The following is a 20,443-nucleotide window of genomic DNA, read 5'->3' as shown; positions in this document are numbered from 1 at the left end:
CACCCTAATGTGCATACATACATACATATATACATGTATATAAAGTACGGACCAACCTTTCTTTCAGGGCAAAAGCATGGCTAATCTCATTGATTGATCGATTTCAAAAATTATTTATACAAAATATTCAGGCGGCTCATTTGTAGAGATACAGCTGTAAAATCTTTCAGCCTTGTCAGTTAATATTTGGAAATCAGTTTGTTAAGACTTCTAAGGGTACACGTTGGATTTACTTAGGTGAGTTTGAAAAGAGTCCAGACTACATAGCTGTGCCGCGATTTCACTTTTAACAATTTACAGAATTCAATAAAATATCTAAATATAAAAACAAATTATTTGAACTTGTAACTTTGTAATAGAATCAAAAGATTAATGAATGAACCTATCTCTGTCTAACCGCCCAAGTGCCTGTGCATTCGATAAATCGGCTAAACAATTTGTTATTTTAGCGAAACATGGTCCACGCGTTGCAGTGACTCCGAGCTACTTTATCTGATCTGGTCGATGAACGTCAATATATTCTATCTTGAACACCGTGCAAAGGACTATCTTAGCTTAATGAATTATTTTAACTATCTACTACTCGTAAGCCAGCGCTATGTCCGGCAAACTATCCTCGATCAGAGCCGCCCCTATTTATTATGTATTATATATGACAAATCAAGGAATGGCGGAAATTCCTTCCAAAATAAATCATAGTTCATCAAATTAAGATAGTCTTTCGAACGGCAACGGTATAGGATAGATTGCCGAGATGACATAAAGTAGCTCGGGGCCATCGGTTTGTCTGAGGCTAAGACGGATGGCATTGAAAATAGGCAAACTCATATAAAAACGGTGATTTTCAGAAAAATAAAACTAAAATAATTACATAAAAAACTACTCGTCCTGAAGCCAACTCATTCAAAATCGATGTTTACATTAACTTCTTAGGAAGAAATTGATTTTTCCAAATTGTTTGAATAGCGTTTTTGTGAGATGCTTCATACAAATTGTATGGGCATAACTTAACTTCTTTACTTGTTAGTTTTTAGTTCTTTATAAGAAAAGAAAAACGTGTTTCTTTGCTCAAAAAATTAATTAATTGTATAATGCAAAAAATGCAGTGCTGCGGAAAATCTGCAAAACGGAGAGGAAATCATCAACATAAATATTTAATGTAATGCAGCAACATAACAATAATNATTTACTTAGGTGAGTTTGAAAAGAGTCCAGACTATATAGCTGTGCCACGATTTCACTTTTAAGAATTTACAGAATTCAAGAAAATATCAAAATATAAAAACAAATGATTTGAACTTGTAACTTTGTAATAGAATCAAAAGATTAATGAATGAACCTATCTCTGTCTAACCGCCCAAGTGCCTGTGCATTCGATAAATCGGCTAAACAATTTGTTATTTTAGCGAAACATGGTCCACGCGTTGCTGTGACTCCGAGCTACTTTATCTGATCTGGTCGATGAACGTCAATATATTCTATCTTGAACACCGTGCAAAGGACTATCTTAGCTTAATGAATTATTTTAACTATCTACTACTCGTAAGCCAGCGCTATGTCCGGCAAACTATCCTCGATCAGAGCCGCCCCTATTTATTATGTATTATATATGACAAATCAAGGAATGGCGGAAATTCCTTCCAAAATAAATCATAGTTCATCAAATTAAGATAGTCTTTCGAACGGCAACGGAATAGGATAGATGTCTGAGGCTAAGACGGATGGCATTGAAAATAGGCAAACTCATATAAAAACGGTGATTTTCAGAAAAATAAAACTAAAATAATTACATAAAAAACTACTCGTCCCGAAGCCAACTCATTCAAAATCGATGTTTACATTAACTTCTTAGGAAGAAATGGACTTTTCCAAATTGTTTGAATAGCGTTTTTGTGAGATGCTTCATACAAATTGTATGGGCATAACTTAACTTCTTTACTTGTTAGTTTNAACGGTGATTTTCAGAAAAATAAAACTAAAATAATTACATAAAAAACTACTCGTCCTGAAGCCAACTCATTCAAAATCGATGTTTACATTAACTTCTTAGGAAGAAATGGACTTTTCCAAATTGTTTGAATAGCGTTTTTGTGAGATGCTTCATACAAATTGTATGGGCATAACTTAACTTCTTTACTTGTTAGTTTTTAGTTCTTTATAAGAAAAGAAAAACGTCTTTCTTTGCTCAAAAAATTAATTAATTGTATAATGCAAAAAATGCAGTGCTGCGGAAAATCTGCAAAACGGAGAGGAAATCATCAACATAAATATTTAATGTAATGCAGCAACATAACAATAATTGTTTATTAAAATGTTTATATCTAATTAGTGATTTGACAATCAAAACGGTATTTATTGCCAAACTACAGCGTTTAATTAGACAGTTGAAAAAGTGTTCAGTCGTCGTCTTCACTTCGCAATAAAATTNGTATATCTAATTAGTGATTTGACGGTATTTATTGCCAAACTACAGCGTTTAACTAGACAGTTGAAAAAGTGTTCAGTCGTCGTCTTCACTTCGCAATAAAATTTTGAAACTGAACGGCATAAAGGCATACCCTGCGCCAGAATAGAATTTACTCATAAATTCAACCCTGAAATAATACATATTCGGTTTGGTATTTCACGATTTCATTAATTTCATCAAATCTTACCAATGTAAGCGCAAAGTATGCAAAAAGGCCGACAAGCCCTCCATCAAAATCATGATAGCTATCGTCAGCAAAACCCAAGCTCCAAATATGAAGTACAAGGCGATCGCCGATGGGTAGCCGCCTAATTTAAGACCCTCGGAGAGCACCATATTCCACAGTACTTCGGAAAGTTCTAAAACACATTTGAAATATCGGCTGAACCTCAAAAACGATTTTTAGCAGCTACATACATATGGACGTACATATGTATGTACATATACGCACCCGCATGCGCCAACGATAAAGCCCACAAACGCAAATATGAAGCGGTGTGCGATATGGTACTCAGGATATATTCAATCATATGTATAGCTTGGTGTATCCAAATTTCGCTCATTGGCTCGTCCTCTTCATCATCTGTACCAACTGCGCCATGATGGCCACCGTCTTCCGCTTCTAATTTGCCCAAAGGTGAGTTGTGCTGCCGTTTTGCCTGTAAAAAAAAAAAACAAAACGGACATATGCACATGTACGGTTATATGTATGTACATATGTGTATGTAACTCGTAAACTTACTTGAAGTTTCCTCACAACCGTTATGTAGAGCGGTTTGCCCAGCAGAATCCACGGAATGCAGAGAACAGCCAACACAACAAAGACCTTTTCAAGAAGCGGCTGTGCGTCAAACATGTACTCATCGCAGCCCTCTAGCTGTGCCGATGCACTGAATAGCATCATATTAATGAAATATATTAGCACCGACGGCGCGCAACCGGGCGAATCGGGCAAATANTAGCAATTCAATATGCTCGATCGAGCTACATACATATGTACATATGTATGTACATATACGCACCCGCATGCGCCAACGATAAAGCCCACAAACGCAAATATGAAGCGGTGTGCGATATGGTACTCAGGATATATTCAATCATATGTATAGCTTGGTGTATCCAAATTTCGCTCATTGGCTCGTCCTCTTCATCATCTGTACCAACTGCGCCATGATGGCCACCGTCTTCCGCTTCTAATTTGCCCAAAGGTGAGTTGTGCTGCCGTTTTGCCTGTAAAAAAAAAAAACAAAACGGACATATGCACATGTACGGTTATATGTATGTACATATGTGTATGTAACTCGTAAACTTACTTGAAGTCTCCTCACAACCGTTATGTAGAGCGGTTTGCCCAGCAGAATCCACGGAATGCAGAGAACAGCCAACACAACAAAGACCTTTTCAAGAAGCGGCTGTGCGTCAAACATGTACTCATCGCAGCCCTCTAGCTGTGCCGATGCACTGAATAGCATCATATTAATGAAATATATTAGCACCGACGGCGCGCAACCGGGCGAATCGGGCAAATAATCGGTCTTTGGTCCATATTTCACCCACTTGTAAAACATCATGAAACACATGTAACCGAAGAGCAAAATCAAGAATAGTATTTGGGGCAAAAATTCCAAAAAGATCAGCGCGTATTTCTTGAAGTGCATAAAGTTGACCACCGACAGGCAGACGCCAAATATCATATGCGCCACCCCAAGAATAATTGACATTTTCATTTTCAGTGAGTTAAGGAAAATAATTTTGTTATCGGCCAATTGCCAAATGGGATCTACACCCAGCGGGTAGACTCCAAAAGAGGCGACTGCTGGGTCTAATACCAGATTCGGATTTTCCAGCACGGTAGTACGATTGTAGCGCACCCTCCAAGTAGACCCGAAAACATTGAGAGACTTGGAAAATATGTCATTATACAAGAAGCCTGTGTACATGGAGAACAGCCCCAATAGCAAAATGATATAACGGCCACCGAAAAATATATTCCAGATTTCACCTCCACGCTTCTTGCTTAAACGCTGCTCATCTAAAACCATCCAGAGCGCAAAAAGAAATATACAGAAGCCATGGCCTAAATCGCCGAACATAACCGCAAAGAGGAAGGGGAACGTAATGCAAGTGTAGAGCGCCGGATTTACTTCCCGATAGTCGGCCATACCATAGGCGTCGATCAGATGCTGAAAACCGTCCGTAAACTTATTGACACGATTAAAAGTGGGTGGTGATTTCTGTGTCTCCAGCTCATTTAGAAACGACGGCACTGTACTGCCCACAGCTGCCGAGCCAACTGCCAGCGCGTCCGTAACATTCGTCAGGTCTTTCCTTGGCACCCAGCCCTCGGCTATAAGACACTTTTTAGTCACGTCCACATTGCACATATTGAGCATGTGGTATATGGCCTTCATTTTCTTGACCATTATAATCCACCGTGGTAGATTTTTGATAGTGTTGGACAGCACTAAACGCCTATGATCAGCAGTTTGACTCATCACCAACTTCAAGTCCTCCAAACGTGTCTTTACGCCGCGCAGCATTTCTTCACGCTCGGCACGCTCCGCCGGACAGGGATAAAGTGAAGAACGGAAGCCATTGCATACTTTCTTGATGCGTGTGTTCAATTGCGCTCCCTGATAAAACACAACGAAAACTGTCTTGTATACCTGAAGACCAGTGTTTGGATCTAAGGAAGGTTCTTCCAAATCAACGCGCCTCACAAATACGTTACCGCGCGAGATGCGCCACAACATACGCTCAAAAGCGAACGAACGCTCGCGATTCAAGACGCCAGCCACGAAACCCAATTGTCCTTGTCCCACGTGCGGCTGCGTCTCATTATCACCAAAGTGGAACGGAGTGTCCATAACATCTCGAAAGAAATTTTGTGTTTTATCTAAAACCATGCATAACTCAGTAAGTTCCAAGTAGTTTAACTTCAGATTTTCATTATTTTGAGCGAGCTCGCGTATTTCCGTCTCTACTCTATCCATAGTAGTCTCAAGGTCGCTTATTTCACGAGGATTCGGCGCACGTGGAGGGTTCTCTGTTAACTCGGGCAATACCACACCATCCTTCTTCAGTTCATTTTCAATGTAATGCATTTGTCGCTCAAGCTCATCGCAACGTCGCACCTCACTGACGTATCGTCGTTGAAAGGAATTGACATTGGTATTCAACTGAAATTAGGTAAACTTCAAAAAAAAAACACATATACATATGACAGTACAAAACTCACGTCACGAAACTGTACACAACCGATCTCGCCTAACTCAGAAATGGTAGTATAACCAGCTTCAGGTTGGATAAAAAGCTGGCACAAGGCCATCTTTTCGCTGCGAAACATATCCCCCATTGAAACGGTTTGCTAAACTCTGAAGATGAGCAGGAGGGCAAAGACATTATCCGTTAATTTATAAGAAAGAAAAGAACACTGAGATATATTTTTCTAATTTTTTGGTAATAGTAAATGACCCTGTTGGGAGGTGAATGTCAGTTCATTCATGACACAAGAATTTACACAAAGAAACCATTTAGCGCTACACTCCTCAAGAGTGCGGAATGATTGTGTCTAAATACTATACACGTTTGATATCGCGTTTTAGCGATATTCACTGCCCGGCAAGATCACTTGATTCACCATCACCGACTTTTTTCTATGGGGATTTATATAAATAATACTTAAACCCTGGAAGCTACTTAAAGAGAATACACGTCAAGGAATGCAGAACTTATCGTATCGCCAAAAGTGTTGCTATAAAAACCATGGAAAATGCCATAAAAGGGCTATATATCTTCCAAATATAAGGTAATAATATCTAAAGGCCTAAGCCAAAGAACATTGGATCAATTATTTTGGGTCACCTTGCATTAAAATGGAATCATAACTAGATGTAATCAAAACTGCTTTGTAAACTACTATTATTTGAAGAAATCTGTATATACATATGTATGTAGCCAAGTAGAAAGTAGGCTATGTGACCACACATCAATATACATACATATGTATGTATTTCAGATGGTCTACCACAAAAATTATTAATAAATCCTTTTTGGTTCATAATCGCCTAAAATCGGTGGTGCAGATTTGAAAATATACATGAATATATTTTGGGGGACGATTTATACTTCTAAAAATACGTCACCAGAAAATACCGAAAATTCGCTTCAGATAATATGCTCTTTAAAATACATTAATGCAACTTTTAGTTACGGTATGTGATAAATAAATAAACTTGTTAAAGTTTCATAAATTGAACTTTACTTACATGAAATTAACAAAGAACTCAAACATTTTTAATCGACTTCAAAAAATGTGGGAGGTATGTATGCTACCGCATAACTTTGGACTACGTTAACCTAATTCTTTTTTATCGGAAAGTTGGTACCTCAAGGGTCGTCCCATAATTTGGTTTAGATCCGATCATTGGATCATGAAAAAATTAACGATACTCCTATATTTGTACATATATGAGAATTTAAGTCGGTTGTGTTTTAGCTTAAAGATTACTTGATTATTAAAAATCCAAAAAAAAANTTGGATCAATTATTTTGGGTCACCTTGCATTAAAATGGAATCATAACTAGATGTAATCAAAACTGCTTTGTAAACTACTATTATTTGAAGAAATCTGTATATACATATGTATGTAGCCAAGTAGAAAGTAGGCTATGTGACCACACATCAATATACATACATATGTATGTATTTCAGATGGTCTACCACAAAAATTATTAATAAATCCTTTTTGGTTCATAATCGCCTAAAATCGGTGGTGCAGATTTGAAAATATACATGAATATATTTTGGGGGACGATTTATACTTCTAAAAATACGTCACCAGAAAATACCGAAAATTCGCTTCAGATAATATGCTCTTTAAAATACATTAATGCAACTTTTAGTTACGGTATGTGATAAATAAATAAACTTGTTAAAGTTTCATAAATTGAACTTTACTTACATGAAATTAACAAAGAACTCAAACATTTTTAATCGACTTCAAAAAATGTGGGAGGTATGTATGCTACCGCATAACTTTGGACTACGTTAACCTAATTCTTTTTTATCGGAAAGTTGGTACCTCAAGGGTCGTCCCATAATTTGGTTTAGATCCGATCATTGGATCATGAAAAAATTAACGATACTCCTATATTTGTACATATATGAGAATTTAAGTCGGTTGTGTTTTAGCTTAAAGATTACTTGATTATTAAAAATCCAAAAAAAAAAGGGGTGGGCCCTTGTGTGCGCTAATGTACGTAACTTTCATTCCTAAATTGGAGCGCCTAGCGTTGCGTTTACCAACCCAACGAGTGCCAGAGCGCGCTATACCCAAATAAACACGGTTCCACACACACCACAGGGAATCTTGACTTGCTAGCACCATGACTATTTTTTTCACATTTATTTGCCAAGAGTCTGCAAGGGCACGGTTTCAGTGAGTTATTCAAATTCGTCTGCTGCGAATGGTTGAGTTCGTGTAGCGAAATAGTTTTATGATGGAAAAAATGGCGTCGAATCCACAACCGCTGAACTGAGCGGAACTACTCAACTATGCGTTTCTAAAAACAAACACTCAACAGTTTAACAACGGCTACGCCTTAGAAACACGCCCAATTTCTTCAAAGAATATGTTAGCATCAATTTAAAGGAAAATGTGATAAGCACAGTTTTCGTCAAATGGGAGCAATGGCGGCTAAGAAGAAGAAGTGAAACTACCTTTAAATATTTTGTATCATGTATAGGTATAACACTGTAGCACAATATGTAAATTTTTCTTTTTTCTGTGCATAATTAATGATGTGAAATTAGAAAATTTTCATTTATTAACCTGTATTTAATTGAGCTTGGCAAAATTGGCCAAAAGTTTAAAAACTTATGTAAATTGAAAATTTGTAATCGTTAGACATAATGATAAAAATATTACATACTTTTAAAGAAAATATAAAAACGTACCATGCACATATTTAGAAAAAAGAAAATAGTACGTTATAAATATGTCTTTATCAGGGCCGAAGAATATAAGCACGAAAAAATCCTGAAAACCCTGAATAAGCAATTCCAAGCAAACGCTTACAACTTAGCGGTCCTGATCATCATGTCTGTTGCATTTCAGATTTTGTTTAAATTATTCGTACACTTTTTGCAGCGATCACGTATAATTATTGCACAAGCAATACTAATGGTGAAAATGGATTTTGTACAGAAATAGAGAAAAATTGGAAGTAAAAATGCCACAAATTTTAAAATAACTATCCTATCATATTAATATGTAATTCAAAGGTTATACGCATTCTGCAACCAATAAAAAAATATCAAAACATTTAGAAGTTTTTTAAAATTGCTTTTGCTAATTAGTGTAAGTAAACGCAGGCATTTTATGAACAATCTAAATTAACTTGTGCAAAAATTTTACTTAAAGTACACATCTCACCAGGCTTTAATAAATTCGTAATTCATCAAAAAGAACTTACTCAAATCAAATTCAATCAATTCACCTCGAAAGCAAATTTTTAATTTAGATCTGCAACGTACACCTCACTAGAGCGGCTAAAAGACACTGAATTCATATTCTGGACTTAATTTCGAATCTTAAATTCCAATTAAGGCAACCTTTTCCAACCAATCAATCATGCAAACCGAAGAAACGGGGAAGTCGTCACGTTGGACCTGCACTCGTGANAGAAATAGAGAAAAATTGGAAGTACTTTGTGAGGCATGTTCACCTCTTATAAAGGTATTAAAAATGCCACAAATTTTAAAATAACTATCCTATCATATTAATATGTAATTCAAAGGTTATACGCATTCTGCAACCAATAAAAAAATATCAAAACATTTAGAAGTTTTTTAAAATTGCTTTTGCTAATTAGTGTAAGTAAACGCAGGCATTTTATGAACAATCTAAATTAACTTGTGCAAAAATTTTACTTAAAGTACACATCTCACCAGGCTTTAATAAATTCGTAATTCATCAAAAAGAACTTACTCAAATCAAATTCAATCAATTCACCTCGAAAGCAAATTTTTAATTTAGATCTGCAACGTACACCTCACTAGAGCGGCTAAAAGACACTGAATTCATATTCTGGACTTAATTTCGAATCTTAAATTCCAATTAAGGCAACCTTTTCCAACCAATCAATCATGCAAACCGAAGAAACGGGGAAGTCGTCACGTTGGACCTGCACTCGTGAGGAGACCAGAGCTGGCTCACTAAACAAGTACGTATGTATGTATGTACTTGTACCGCTGCTAAGGCGCCATTGGTATTAAAAAGCCATTATGATTGGTAAACTATTAGAGATAAAATGACCAATGCTCGATTTTGTACGACGCACAGAGGAAGAGCTCCATATAAAATTTGGCAAAAAGTAGCAAATGTGCTCCGAATTCGCTGAAAATTGTAATCTGCTTTTGTCGAGGAATCAATAAATAAAAAAAAAATTGTTGAATTTGGCGGACTGTCACGCCCACTACACCAGGGGGCGGATATAGTAAATTTTATCCAATTTCACATGAAATTAGATTTGTAACTTAGATTAACCTTCGAAGACATAAATGTATGTATCTGAATGATGGTGAAAATCGGTCAACTGGCACGCCCAGCAGCCATCGGAATTCTGGATTCTAATGTGGTGAGAAGTGGTAATGATCATCCAAAATATATTTTTCCATAAAACCCCGAGATATATACCAAATTGTGTGAATTGGCGACCAGCAACGCCCCTTCGGAGAAAGGTACAAATCCATTTTAATAAAATCGGATAGTATTTCCCAACCCCGCCGAGTTGAGTGGGGGAGGGAGGGCGTGGTTGGTTGCCAATCCACACATTTTTTTAAATTTCCGGATTTTTATGCAAAAATAGATCTTGCACCAAATGTTTGCTATTTTGCTGGGTCCTTGCCACATTAGAATACAAAATTCGGATAGCTGGTGGGCGTGGCAGTTGACCGATTTTCACCATATTTCAGATATATGTCTTCCTAGCTTAGTCCAAGTTACAAACCGAATTTCATCGGAATTAGATAACTTTTACCATATCCGCCCTCTTGTGTAGTAGGCGTGGCAGTTAGCTAGTTTTTACCAGATTTCATACTGTTACTTTCCTTAGCCAAAGTGGTTCAAATAACACCTTTACCTGCGATTTTTTATAGGGATCTGCCAGTGTGAAGCGTTCTCTCTATGGAAGATTGACGACATGGAGGCAACCGTTATACAAAGTATTTTTGTATAAAGAACCCACCACCGGCTTCCTTTGTCATGCTTAGAATTGAGACAACCACTAAGATGGCTATTTCCACACATTTCGAAATTACGACTTTCTGCCACTCGGACCACTGTGCGACGGTTGTCATAATTCCACAGAGTTACATCCACCTGTATGTAGATATGTATAGACATTAGGCTGGTTCAAAATAAGTAAAGTCGAAATTTTACTGCTCTCACCCCTAGGATTGCTCTTTATCGAAAAAAGTATACCCCTATTTTTTTATTTTGAAATCAAAAAATATTTAGAGGTCGCTCAAAGCGCTCCAACTTTTCCAAGTATTTTGTATGGGAAAGAAGTAACTTTTCGTGGAAATGGTATGGAATTCTTAAAAATCAATATTTTTCGATCGGAAAACTTTGGTTCCCTTCAGGAGACTTCCAATAACAATACCCAATTATTTATTTAACCATTTTTTAAGAATGAAGATTTTTTAATACCCCCCTTCCACCCTTGGATTTTCTCGCATTTTCTAGGGGTTTTGGCGGTGGTAAAATATAAAGTTACTAAGAAAAAATTGTTTAAAAAAAATTGGGTTTTATTATTGGGAATCTGTTGAAGAGAAACAGAGTATTCCGATCGTAAAGTATTGATTTTCAAGAATTCCATACGATTTCCAAAAAAAGTTGTTGTTTCCCCGTACAAAATACGTGGGAAAAATGGGGCGCTTTTACTTTTTGATTTCAAAATAAAAAAATAAGGTTATACATTTTTTCGATATAGAACTATTTTAGGGGGTGAGAACATAAAAACTCCGAATTTACTTTTTTACATGCATTTTTGGACCACCCTAATGTACACACATACATATATCTTACACTTTAAGGCACCGGTGCTCAAACTTTTCTTCTCGCATACCTTCTGTGAACAAATGGAACCGATGACAGCTATTGCGCAAAAAAAAAATATTAGACAAATTTAGATCATACCTAAATGGACAAGGCAGTCATCTGATAAATTCCCCTTTTAACAGCCAGTTTCACGATAGCATTTTAGGCAAAAAGTTATCTGGCCACTCAAAATAATGCACGATTCACCACGAGTAGATACATCCCAAAAAGTGGCCTTAAAAAAGGTAATCGAGAAAACTACATTGATCGAGTTTTTTTAAGAAAAATTCTAACTCAAACACTTTTGGCAGCCTGAAGATGTTCCCTATTCTGGAAGTCTTACAATCTGTATCAATTATAAAATAAATCCTCGCGAAATCGTATATGAATATTCCCCGTGGTCATGTAATCATATGCGAATCTCGTCACAATCCTTCAAAGAATGAAAATTGTCTTGAATGTCAAGTAAATATTCAATGAGTGGTGACACTGAAACCGCAATTGAGGGGGACGACTTGCTCTTTTAAGCCAGGGTCTTCGCAACTACGATAGAACCTGCTGAAGGGCAATACAAGGGACAATGCCGTATGTACACTGCAGTAAGTTTGTAGGTATCTTCTTTGCTCATTCCTAAGAGAGTTTTGGTTTTAAGTGGACTGTAATACACAAGAACTGTCGGGTTATCCTAAACGGTTCCACCCCCGCTTGGCCTTAGCGAAACCCCCATGTGCACCACGTGGGACACATTCAGTACGGAGCTGCTCCTTGCTAGTTTGTCCATTGTCTCGTGGCCGTGAATTTCCCTATGTCCCGGAACCCATATTAGGGTAATTTCATATTGAATAGTTGCGATCTTACAGAGGTAGAAGAGAGTGCCGAAATAGCCGCTCGGCTATACGAAAACATATTCACCTGCGTTCGCGCTGGTATATTCTCTTTAATGTACCTTACTGCCTCCTTAAATGCAAACGTTTGCATAGTCTGGTAGGCGAAAGGATAACATTAGGTTAGGTTAGGTTAGGTTATTGTAGTAGCAAGACTATCTGCAGAAACTTCTCATCACATTCAAGTTTGATTAATATTTCCACCCTGCACAACAAAATTCTTCAGATATTTTCTCGGCTAAAAACCAAGGGCTAGTTTTTCAGTGCCAGTTAAACTTAGATCACGTAAACCTCGTTTATAAATATTTAACAGATGGCTGAAATTTGAGCTGTTTATCTTGGTATAAACCAGTTAGCTCGAGCGTTTAAACTATGTTTTAGTTTCAAAATGCATTTTAAAACTGTAATACTTTGAAATCAAGCTCACTGCACCGCGGTACACTTAAGGTGTTCATACACAATAGGTATTTGCATGTGTACATGCCATTTTTTACATACATATTACATATGGAAATGCCAACATATGGTGTAAAGGTAAATTAGATTAGTTTCTGTACAAAGCAGATGCACGTATGTACATACATGCGAAATAGTAATGTTTCTATTTTCATCTGACACACAGATAGAATCATCTCAGTTTAGTTTATTTCGTTTTCAAAGAGATAGTTAAATAAAGACTGTGAATTTGACAGACATACGCAATTACATGTGTATTGAAAAAGTCACATTTACAGATGCAAATATGTACATAGCGTGTAAGAACACCTTTATGCAGGCATCGCCTACCACAATTTGAGAACCACTGCACTAATTTACTTATATATTTTTACTTATCAAAAAGTGGTCAGTGATAGTATCGACTGCACTGATTGATGGATTTATACACATACATACGTTCTCCTTCACTTCATGCACAAGTTAAGTCGAAGAATACTCGTAGAGGTGATTATTTTCAGTTTCAGTAGTGAACCGTATGCGGTAGCACCAAAATAAAAACCATTTATTATTGTATTCTTCCTTAATTACTATGTATACTGGAAATGGGAACAAAATGTGTGATCTTCAAGCATTCCTGGTGAGTCCTTACTTATTATAGTGAAGTAGAAAAACACTATTAGCAATTTTCTTGCTTTAATCTCTTCTAAAAACTTTATTGAACAATAATATCGAACTTAGGTACATGTCTACAACATAAATTGTTTGCATTTCGATTTAGTAATTCGCAAAATTAAATCGCAACACTAACAAACGTTTTTTTTATTTTATGATTTTTAAGAAAATGCAAGCAATTTATGATGCATCAATGATACACATTTAAACAAAAAATCAATTAGATACATACATATGTATAAGTTCTTATATAAACATAACACGGACGGACATGAAACCAAAAGACACAAAACTAAATGTAAGGCACTTTAAAGTGAAAGTGGGAAGAGTACCACAATACTGATATCGCATTAAATAAGCGAGTACATATTTAGGAATTTCGGAGGAGGACGGACGTCTTTCGTTTATTCTTCCTCTTCGCCGTCTAATATTGCTTTGAAACTGAACGGTTGGAAGGCATAGCCCAAGCCTTCGTAGAATTTGCTCATGAATTCCACCCTGTAAGCAAAGAAAATACATATGTATATGGATTAGTTACATTAGAACTGCATTTGTCACGTTTTTTCACTCACCAATGCAAACGCAGTGTGTGCAAGAAAGCCGAAAGACCTTCCATCATGACCAAGATGGCCAGGGTGAACAAACACCAGGCGCCAAAGATGAAATACAAGGCGATGGCACCAGTATAGCTTGAGCTCTTCAGGCCCATTGATAACACCATGTTCCACAAGACCTCGGACAGTTCTGCAACGTAGTAGTAGAGTAAACCATTTATTATGTGTTATGTGTATTTACATGCAAACATACATACATACATATGTACATATATGTATATGTAGTTTGAGATCATTCAAATAAGTGTGGCCAGACTATTATTCCTGCAGCTGGATCTAGCGTTTTTTTGTACTTAAGTGGCAAATGCTTAGAAGTTTTAATAAACCAATGCAGATTTTCTAACATTTAAAAAATAATCCCTTGAAGGTTCATTGCGAAATGCGATATATGCGAATATTTGACACTAAACTTAAGAAAGCAAATGAAATGATCTGCCTGCAAGACTCCATTACATTTACTGTAAATGCTAAGAACTAAACAAAGGATCTTCTGTCGACCACAGCTAAGGCTAGATTCCTAGGTCTGTACGCATATATGTATGTACATTAGAGTGGTCCAAATTTTGAACGGGGTCAAACATTTCTCCTTTTGTTATTTGTAATATCTATACAAACTTTAAATTTTATACTGAAACCAATGCAGGGTCCTTGAATCCCTTTGAGACTGACGAAAATATTGACGATTTTTATAAAAAGCTAGTGTTGCCATTACAACTGAAGTTGGTAATAATTTTTCAGCTAATTTAAATTTGAAATGGTCTTAGGTTAGATACTCATGCAGATGTTTGGTTAATATATGGACAATACACTTCATAAACGTTTAATGAGCATCCTCTATATTTATACTTAGAAACGTAAACTTTGGTGGCAGCACCTCCTTCGACAAGAGGAAAAATGTTGGAAGGTGCCCCCAACCCTAACTTGGAAAAATATTTTTGGGCCTATCTAATGTCCATACAATTTTTTTGTGTTTAGATTGTTTCGATGCATGAATTTTCGTAAAGAATTTTGCAATTCTACGAATCGTTACAATTAGCCGCAACCGCTTTTCAAGAATTTGGAATCTTTGATGTGAAGTTCGAATCTGGTCACAGTGATTCAAATAACCGGCGCGTCGGTGCAGATACTTACGTGCATGAGCCAACGACAAGGCCCACAAGCGCAAATACGAGGCCGTATGTGAAATGGTACTGAGCACATATTCAATGGTATGAATGGCCTGGTGAATGTAGATTTCACTCATGGGTTCTTCCTCGTGTTCACCGCCACTGGGATTGGCGTCATCGAGGCTTGTTGGTATTGGGGTTTCGCCCTCGGCAAGTTCGATATTGCCGGTTAAATCGCCATTGTGTTTGACCTATAAAAGAGTAGCAAATCCCATGTCAATAAAAAATAAACATGTATATATGTATGTATGTATGGGCATAGTTCGGTATGTTGGAAAATTTTTACAAGAGATTCACTTACGTGCACTTTATTTTTGCGTGTGAATTTAATGAACAGCGGCTTGCCCAGCAACATCCAGGGTATGCACAGTAAACCGATATAGACGAACAACTGCTGAACGGCCGGCTGGGCCGAGAACATGAACTCATTGCAGCCTTCTGGTGCGGGCGTACTTTTGAACAACATCATATTGATGAACATAATCAACACGGATGGGGCACAGCCAGGTGTATCCGCTTGGATGGAGGTCTTCGGGTTGTATTTTATCCATTTGAAGAACATCATGAATACCATGTATCCGAAGAGCAGGAGCAGGAAGAGAATTTGGGGCAGGAATTCCAAGACTATACTGGCATAACGTTTGAAGTGTACAAAGTTCACCACGGACATGCAGACACCAAAAATCATGTGTGACACTCCCACAATGATGGATAGTTTCATTTTGTAGGTGTTTAAGAAAATGATCTTGTTACCGGCTAACTGCCAAATTGGATCTAAGCCCACAGGATAAACCCCATAGGTGCTGTAGTTTGGTGACAAATGCAATGATGGGTTTTCAAGTACGGTTGATGTATTGTATCGCACTTTCCATGTAGATCCGAAGATGTTCATCGATTTTGAGAAAATATCATTGTAGATGAAGCCGGTGTAGCAAGAGAACAGGCCCATTAAAAGTATTATGTAACGTCCGCCAAAGAAAATGTTCCAGATTTCGCCACCCTTCTTCCTTTGTAAGCCCTTCTCGTACAACACCATCCAGCCGCCGAATAATGTCAAAATCACGCCATGACCCAAATCGCCGAACATCACAGCGAATAAAAATGGGAAAGTGATGCATGTATACAAAGCCGGATTAGCCTCCCGGTAGGAGGCCACACCATAAGCATCAATCAAGGTCTGGAAACCGCGTGTGAATTTATTTGTACGATTGAATGTTGGTGGCTGTTCGTTGGTGTCAATCACATTCAAGAACGACGGTATTGTACTGCCCACGGCAGCTGAGCCATCCGACAAGGCTTTCTGCACAACGGGCAGATCCTTGGTAGGCACCCAGCACTCGCCGATCAGACACTTCTTCGTGACATCCATGTTGAACAAGTTTAGCGTGTGGTAGATAGCCTTCATCTTCTTTACCATAATCGACCAAGATGGCAAGTTCTTTGATACGGTGGCCAACACACGACTACGATGGTCTTCGGTCTGGCTGAGGACCAGCTTCAGATCTTCCAAACGTGTACGCACACCCTTGACCATCTCTTCGCGCTCGGTATGCGAACTGGGGCATGGATACATGGACGCATGGAAGCCTGTACACACCTTCTTAATGCGATTCTTGAGCTGCTCACCTTGGAAGAAGGCAACAAAAACGGTCTTATAGATTGGATGGCCGGTTGCGGGATCGTTGAGTGGGTCATCCAAATCGGAACGTTTTAGGAAAACGTTGCCACGTGAAATACGCCAAAGCATGCGCTCGAACGCAAATACACGCTCGCGATTGATCACGCCCGCAACGAAACCCAAGCGGCCACGATTTTGTGGGGCGACTTCCTCAACGGCATTCGGACCGCGATTGCTTGAGTCCAAGTTGAGCACCTCCTGATCGGAAAAGAAACCTTGCGTATTCTCGAGCACCTTACGCAATTCGGTCAATTCCAAGTAGTTCGACTTGAGATTAACCTCATTTTGGGCCAACTCGAGGATTTCATTTTCGGTTTTCTCCAAATGAGCTTCTAGATCGATGATCTCGCGTGGATTGGGAGCGCGTGGAATGTCGTCAAGAATGTCTTGCAACACAATGCCATCCTTCTTGATTTCTGCCTCAATGTAACGTATTTTGCGTTCGAGCTCATCGCAACGGCGCACCTCGGTAACGAATTTGCGCTGGAATGCATTGACATTGCTGTTCAGCTGTAAAGAAATGCGAAATATGTATCACTCTAGAGAATGTCTTAAATATGTGCGTAGGCATGTATGTATGTAGATTCGATTCTATGTAAATATTTAAAATAGATGTGTGAAAATATATACATATGTATGTATGTATGCATACAAGTATGTAACCATCAATCCAAACGCATATTCTTGATTGCAAGTTTTGTGTAGAAAAATATAGGAAAAACGCAAAATTTTAGATTGTTCAAGACAAATAGAATGCGGCACATTAGTTATAAATATGTACATAATTATGACGCAACAAAAAGCGTATGCGTCCAAAAATCAGTACTTACATCACGAAACTGCACACAACCAGTCTCGCCCAATTCCGAGACAGAAGTGTAGGCAGCCTCCGGTTGTATGAACATTTGGCACAGTGCCATTTCCTCACTGCGGAACATGTCCCCCATCTTGATGAAGATGTCTGGCTGCTAACCCACTGCAAGCAAAAAGAAAAAGTAAACTTAGACTTACAGACAAATTAAGAGACGTCCCGAGTGCTTAGGCTATTTTTATATAGATAATCTTTGCAACCAAATAAATAAAATACATAAACATAAAAATAAAAATAAACAAAAACCCGTGTAAAAGTCTAGACCCAAGCCAAATGAACAAATGAGCTAAAAAAAAGAATAAAAGGTATTTTTGGTTGAGTTTTACGTTTTTGACAATTGCATTTGANGTCTAGACCCAAGCCAAATGAACAAATGAGCTAAAAAAAAGAATAAAAGGTATTTTTGGTTGAGTTTTACGTTTTTGACAATTGCATTTGATCTCCTCTAAATATTAAAATATGCAGGCAAGATTGAAAATACAGATAAAGATTAGATAATTATGAATTTTACTTGAATCCTTCATAGAGCATAGTTCAATTTTAAAATGCATTTGTAGATACTTGGTACACACAGTTATATTCATGTATTCTTATGTCATTAAAAAAAAACAGAAATGTGCGTCTCTTGATGTCCTTCGGCATGAACAGGCAGCTAAACGAAATATACTTTTGTTATTAAAGAAATCTATTCAATGTGTCCATTTCATTTAGTTGAAGTTTAGTTATTTTGAAATAATCTGGAAAAACTCGAGTCTTGCTTCAAAGTGCCATATTAGAGACAATTTACCACAATTTTACCAATTAAATGTTAAATATCTTCCAAACGGTATATTTTTGAAGAAAATGTTGATGTGTAAATTTAATGTTGAGCTTACAATCCTTTACAGTTACTTAAGGATAAAAATCCCTCTACTAACAGTAAGATGCCCCACATACATATATACATAAATACGTATGAATACGACGGAGTGTGTATCTAAGCTCGTACTAAAGTTATGATTGTGAATAAACTACTGTTATCCGTTCACATGTTTTTTTTTTCGGAATTTTTTCGGAGAAAATGTTTAAATTTTCGTTTGTTAAAAAAAAATTATTTATATTAAATTTAAAATTTTCAAGACGAAAAGAATAATTTTTTGTATACAAAATAAATTCCATACCATTTAAAAAAAAAACCAAATGCTTGTAAAAAGTCTAAATTTAAAAATTTTTCAATGATAAATTTTTAAAAAAATTTCAAATACCCTGCAAACCAAAGTTCCCGAAATCTTAACGAAATCTTTAGGAGTATCTGATTTCTGTAACGATTTTTTTCCGAATCTTCAAAGAAAATTATATGAAGTGGTTGACACGAACTCGTAAAGAAATTTCTGTACNTCTGCAAGAAATTCTTCACATAGCAGCATTATTTTCATTTCTTTACCGATTTTCTTCTGAAATTTCGTAAAAGAATGGAAGTGTGCGTAATTTATTTCATTTTAGAAAATTCGGCAAAAAATCGGATGGGATCTTTCCGAATTCTTTAAAAATTCTTTACGATTCAGAATACTCTGAAAAAATGGTTTGCAGGGTAAGTACTACATATGTATGTATGTATAGAAGTTGTGTGTCACATGATCCCAAAATCAACTGCATAAGCAAAAGCTATGTACATATACAAATGTATGCACATACACACTTACATACATATTATAATTGACTGGAATTATTTCTAATATTGGTTTAGTTTCGTTTTTTCAGAAATGAATACCTACATAAATAAAAAAGTTATCATATGTGGGAAAAATTCGCGCATATCGCAGTCAGCTGATGTCAGATAACACCCTTTAGTGATCATGTGAGCAATATTGTAAGACTTGCGTAGTAGCTATGTATGTATGTACGTACATACATACATCGTAAAAGCCTCTATACATAGAAAGGCAACGCCTTAGTGAGTGAGTTTTGAGACACATGAATGTATGTAAACAAATGTACGAAAATACATATGCATATGAGCAAATCTCACGAGTTGTTTTTTAGTATCACTTCGCTCTCTCGCCAGAAAAAAGCCGCTAAAGCGTTCTCCTTGCATTTATTGCAGTCAATGGAGTTCCAGAAAAAAGTACAAGTAATTCTTAAGCAAAAAACAAAACTTCAATTCTCACATAAAAATTTAAGATTATCGTTAATTTCTTCATCATCCATGATCGGATTTAAACCAACTTAGTATGGGACCAACTGTGAGGTAACACCTTTCCTTTAAAAAAAAAATAATTATAGAAATCGTTTAACATGGTCCAAAGTTATGCGGTAGCATACAAAAAAAATATTCCGACGACCACGTTAACCCATTTCTATTATTGTTTAAGAAAAAAAGGTGGTACCTCAGAGGGGGTCCCAAAACCATTCTACCCACGCAGATATCTGATAAAGTCGAAGCCTTTCTCCACCGATGTTAAATATCATGACATTTGACTTTATTTTTCATTCCATACCTGACTCTGGCTGCATTTCTTTATTCATTCTGAACGTTTGGAATAAACTTTTTTGTTTACTTATTCTTTAGA

At 36.9% G+C, this 20,443-nt stretch overlaps 2 protein-coding genes and 1 long non-coding RNA gene across 4 annotated transcripts; 1 reads left to right on the top strand and 2 right to left on the bottom strand.

The window, feature by feature from the left end:
- Window positions 1-2,500: 2,500 nt before the first annotated feature.
- Window positions 2,501-5,834, bottom strand: LOC108373350 (V-type proton ATPase 116 kDa subunit a-like). 2 transcript variants are annotated; one of them, XM_017629228.1, is made up of 6 exons: window positions 5,706-5,834; window positions 3,796-5,646; window positions 3,649-3,660; window positions 2,919-3,114; window positions 2,655-2,826; window positions 2,501-2,594 (listed from the first exon to the last, which is right to left on the bottom strand). In XM_017629228.1, exons 1-6 carry the CDS (start codon window positions 5,820-5,822, stop codon window positions 2,501-2,503), a joined length of 2,442 nt encoding a protein of 813 aa, XP_017484717.1. In that variant the 5' UTR covers window positions 5,823-5,834. The 2 variants fall into 2 exon arrangements, with proteins under 2 accessions (XP_017484717.1, XP_017484716.1); XM_017629227.1 differs by lacking the exon at window positions 2,919-3,114 and having other exon boundaries at window positions 3,490-3,697; window positions 3,781-5,646.
- A 7,528-nt stretch (window positions 5,835-13,362) lies between these two features.
- LOC108373352 (uncharacterized) lies at window positions 13,363-19,867 on the top strand. Its single transcript, XR_001848956.1, has 2 exons — window positions 13,363-13,530; window positions 19,635-19,867. It is a non-coding gene; the product is annotated as an uncharacterized LOC108373352 (long non-coding RNA).
- LOC108373349 (V-type proton ATPase 116 kDa subunit a-like) lies at window positions 13,559-18,029 on the bottom strand. Its single transcript, XM_017629226.1, has 5 exons — window positions 17,854-18,029; window positions 15,647-17,533; window positions 15,311-15,536; window positions 14,138-14,309; window positions 13,559-14,063 (listed from the first exon to the last, which is right to left on the bottom strand). The coding sequence occupies exons 1-5, from the start codon at window positions 17,968-17,970 to the stop codon at window positions 13,970-13,972; spliced, it is 2,496 nt and encodes an 831-aa protein (XP_017484715.1). The 5' UTR covers window positions 17,971-18,029; the 3' UTR covers window positions 13,559-13,969.
- Window positions 19,868-20,443: the final 576 nt, after the last annotated feature.

This window comes from Rhagoletis zephyria, unplaced genomic scaffold, assembly GCF_001687245.7.
Source record: "Rhagoletis zephyria isolate East Lansing unplaced genomic scaffold, Rhagoletis_zephyria_1.1 Rzeph_scaffold_06621, whole genome shotgun sequence".
In the NCBI taxonomy this organism is placed as follows: Eukaryota; Metazoa; Arthropoda; class Insecta; order Diptera; family Tephritidae; genus Rhagoletis; species Rhagoletis zephyria.
Note: the sequence above shows the minus strand (reverse complement) of the source record. Positions and strands in the feature narration are given on the sequence as shown.

Coding starts and splice junctions, on each gene's coding strand:
- LOC108373349 (XM_017629226.1), bottom strand. CDS start 17,970: ATGGGGGACATGTTCCGCAGTGAGGAAATGGCACTGTGCCAAATGTTC. Junction 17,534..17,853: donor GTTGTGTGCAGTTTCGTGAT/GTAAGTACTGAT, acceptor ATTTCTTTACAG/CTGAACAGCAATGTCAATGC. Junction 15,537..15,646: donor CACGCAAAAATAAAGTGCAC/GTAAGTGAATCT, acceptor ACTCTTTTATAG/GTCAAACACAATGGCGATTT.
- LOC108373350 (XM_017629227.1), bottom strand. CDS start 5,822: ATGGGGGATATGTTTCGCAGCGAAAAGATGGCCTTGTGCCAGCTTTTT. Junction 5,647..5,705: donor GTTGTGTACAGTTTCGTGAC/GTGAGTTTTGTA, acceptor ACCTAATTTCAG/TTGAATACCAATGTCAATTC. Junction 2,595..2,654: donor CATACTTTGCGCTTACATTG/GTAAGATTTGAT, acceptor GTATTATTTCAG/GGTTGAATTTATGAGTAAAT.